The sequence below is a fragment of the Procambarus clarkii genome, chromosome 4 (genome assembly GCF_040958095.1).
Source record: "Procambarus clarkii isolate CNS0578487 chromosome 4, FALCON_Pclarkii_2.0, whole genome shotgun sequence".
In the NCBI taxonomy this organism is placed as follows: domain Eukaryota; kingdom Metazoa; phylum Arthropoda; class Malacostraca; order Decapoda; family Cambaridae; genus Procambarus; species Procambarus clarkii.
Genome location: NC_091153.1, coordinates 54,019,755 through 54,021,530, shown reverse-complemented (window position 1 = coordinate 54,021,530; position 1,776 = coordinate 54,019,755). Strand labels below are relative to the sequence as shown.

Sequence of the window (1,776 nt, the reverse complement as noted above, 5' to 3'; positions counted from 1 at the left end):
ATCTCAGGCTACCCCATGGTGGCTACGGTGATCTCAGGCTACCCCATGGTGGCTACGGTGATCTCAGGCTACCCCCTGGGGGCTACGGTGATCTCAGGCTACATCAAGGGGGCTACGGTGATCTCAGGCTACCCCATGGCGACCTACGGTGATCTCCGGCTATCCCATGGGAGCTACGGTGATCCTAAGCTACCTCATGGGTGCTACGGTGGTCCTAAGCTTCCTCATGGGAGCTACAGTGATCCTAAGTTTCCATATGGGAGCTACGGTGATCCTAAGCTACCTCATGGGAGCTACGGTGATCCTAAGCATCCTTATGGGAGCTACGGTGATCCTAAGTTTCCCCATGGGAGCTATGGTGATCCTAAGCTACCCCATGGGAGCTACGGAGATCCTTAGCTACCCCATGGGAGCTACGGTGAGCCTAAGCTACCCCATAGGAGCTACGGTGATCCTAAGCTACCCCATGGGAGCTACGGTGATCGTAAGCTACGCCATGGGAGCTACGGTGATCCTAAGCTGCCCCATGGGAGCTACGGTGATCCTAAGCTTCCCCATGGGAGCTACGGTGATCCTAAGTTTCCATATGGGAACTACGGTGATCCTAAGCTACGCCATGGGAGTTACGGTGATCCTAAGCTGCCCCATGGGAGCTACGGTGATCCTAAGCTTCCCCATGGGAGCTACGGTGATCCTAAGTTTCCATATGGGAGCTACGGTGATCCTAAGCTACCTCATGAGAGCTACGGTGATCCTAAGCTTCCCCGTGGGAGCTACGGTGATCCTAAGTTTCCTAATGGGAGCTACGGTGATCCTAAGCTACCCCATGGGATCTACGGTGATCCTAAGCTACCCCATGGGAGCTACGGTGATCCTAAGCTATCCCATGGGAGCTACGGTGATCCTAAGGTACCCCATGGGAGCTACGGTGATCCTAAGCTACCCCATGGGAGCTACAGTTATCCTAAGCTACCTCATGGAAGCTACGGTGATCCTAAGCTTCCCCATGGGAGCTACGGTGATCCTAAGCTACCCCATGGGAGCTACGGTGATCCTAAGCTTCCCCATGGGAGCTACGGTGATCCTAAGTTTCCTAATGGGAGCTACGGTGATCCTAAGCTACCCCATGGGAGATACGGTGATCCTAAGCTACCCCATGGGAGCTACGGTGATCCTAAGCTACCCCATGGGAGCTACGGTGATCCTAAGCTACCCCATGGGAGCTACGGTGATCCCAAGCTACCTCATCGGAGCTACGGTGATCCTATTCTTCCCCATAGATGGGGAGGGTTATTGTTATAGATTCAGCTACTCGGATCAAGTTCCAAGTAGCACGGGCTAGAGTGAGCCCGTACCTTACATGGTACAGGAGCAGGGCAAGTAACACGGGCTATGGTGAGCCCTTATAAAAACTGAAAGTCAAGTTATAAATTTAAAAATGCTATACGTTTAGTTTATAAAGTTATAAGTTTATAAAACTAAGAATAAATTATAGTAATTCAGTTTGGTGTTGCTCTGTATTATTGATGTTTTATGTATAATCTCTCTATTATTATTATTACTATTCTTATGTATATCTTCTAATTTGTATTATTATTATTAGGCACTACTTTATTGAGTGATGAAGAATTTTTGGAACCTTTCCGTGCCAAAAAAATATATTTCGAGTCGAGATATTAGATTTCTCTGATATTCGTGCATTATTTTTAAAGCTTACAATTCAGTGATAAAGTTGGCCACTTAACACAATTTTGAAGATAGTTGGATCCTCTGCGG

At 48.4% G+C, this 1,776-nt stretch overlaps 1 protein-coding gene across 1 annotated transcript; it reads left to right on the top strand.

The window, feature by feature from the left end:
* The first annotated feature begins 496 nt into the window (after positions 1–496).
* LOC138371680 (uncharacterized) lies at positions 497–1,342 on the top strand. The gene has a single exon (XM_069336687.1). It carries the CDS (start codon positions 497–499, stop codon positions 1,340–1,342), a length of 846 nt encoding a protein of 281 aa, XP_069192788.1.
* The last annotated feature ends 434 nt before the right edge of the window (positions 1,343–1,776 follow it).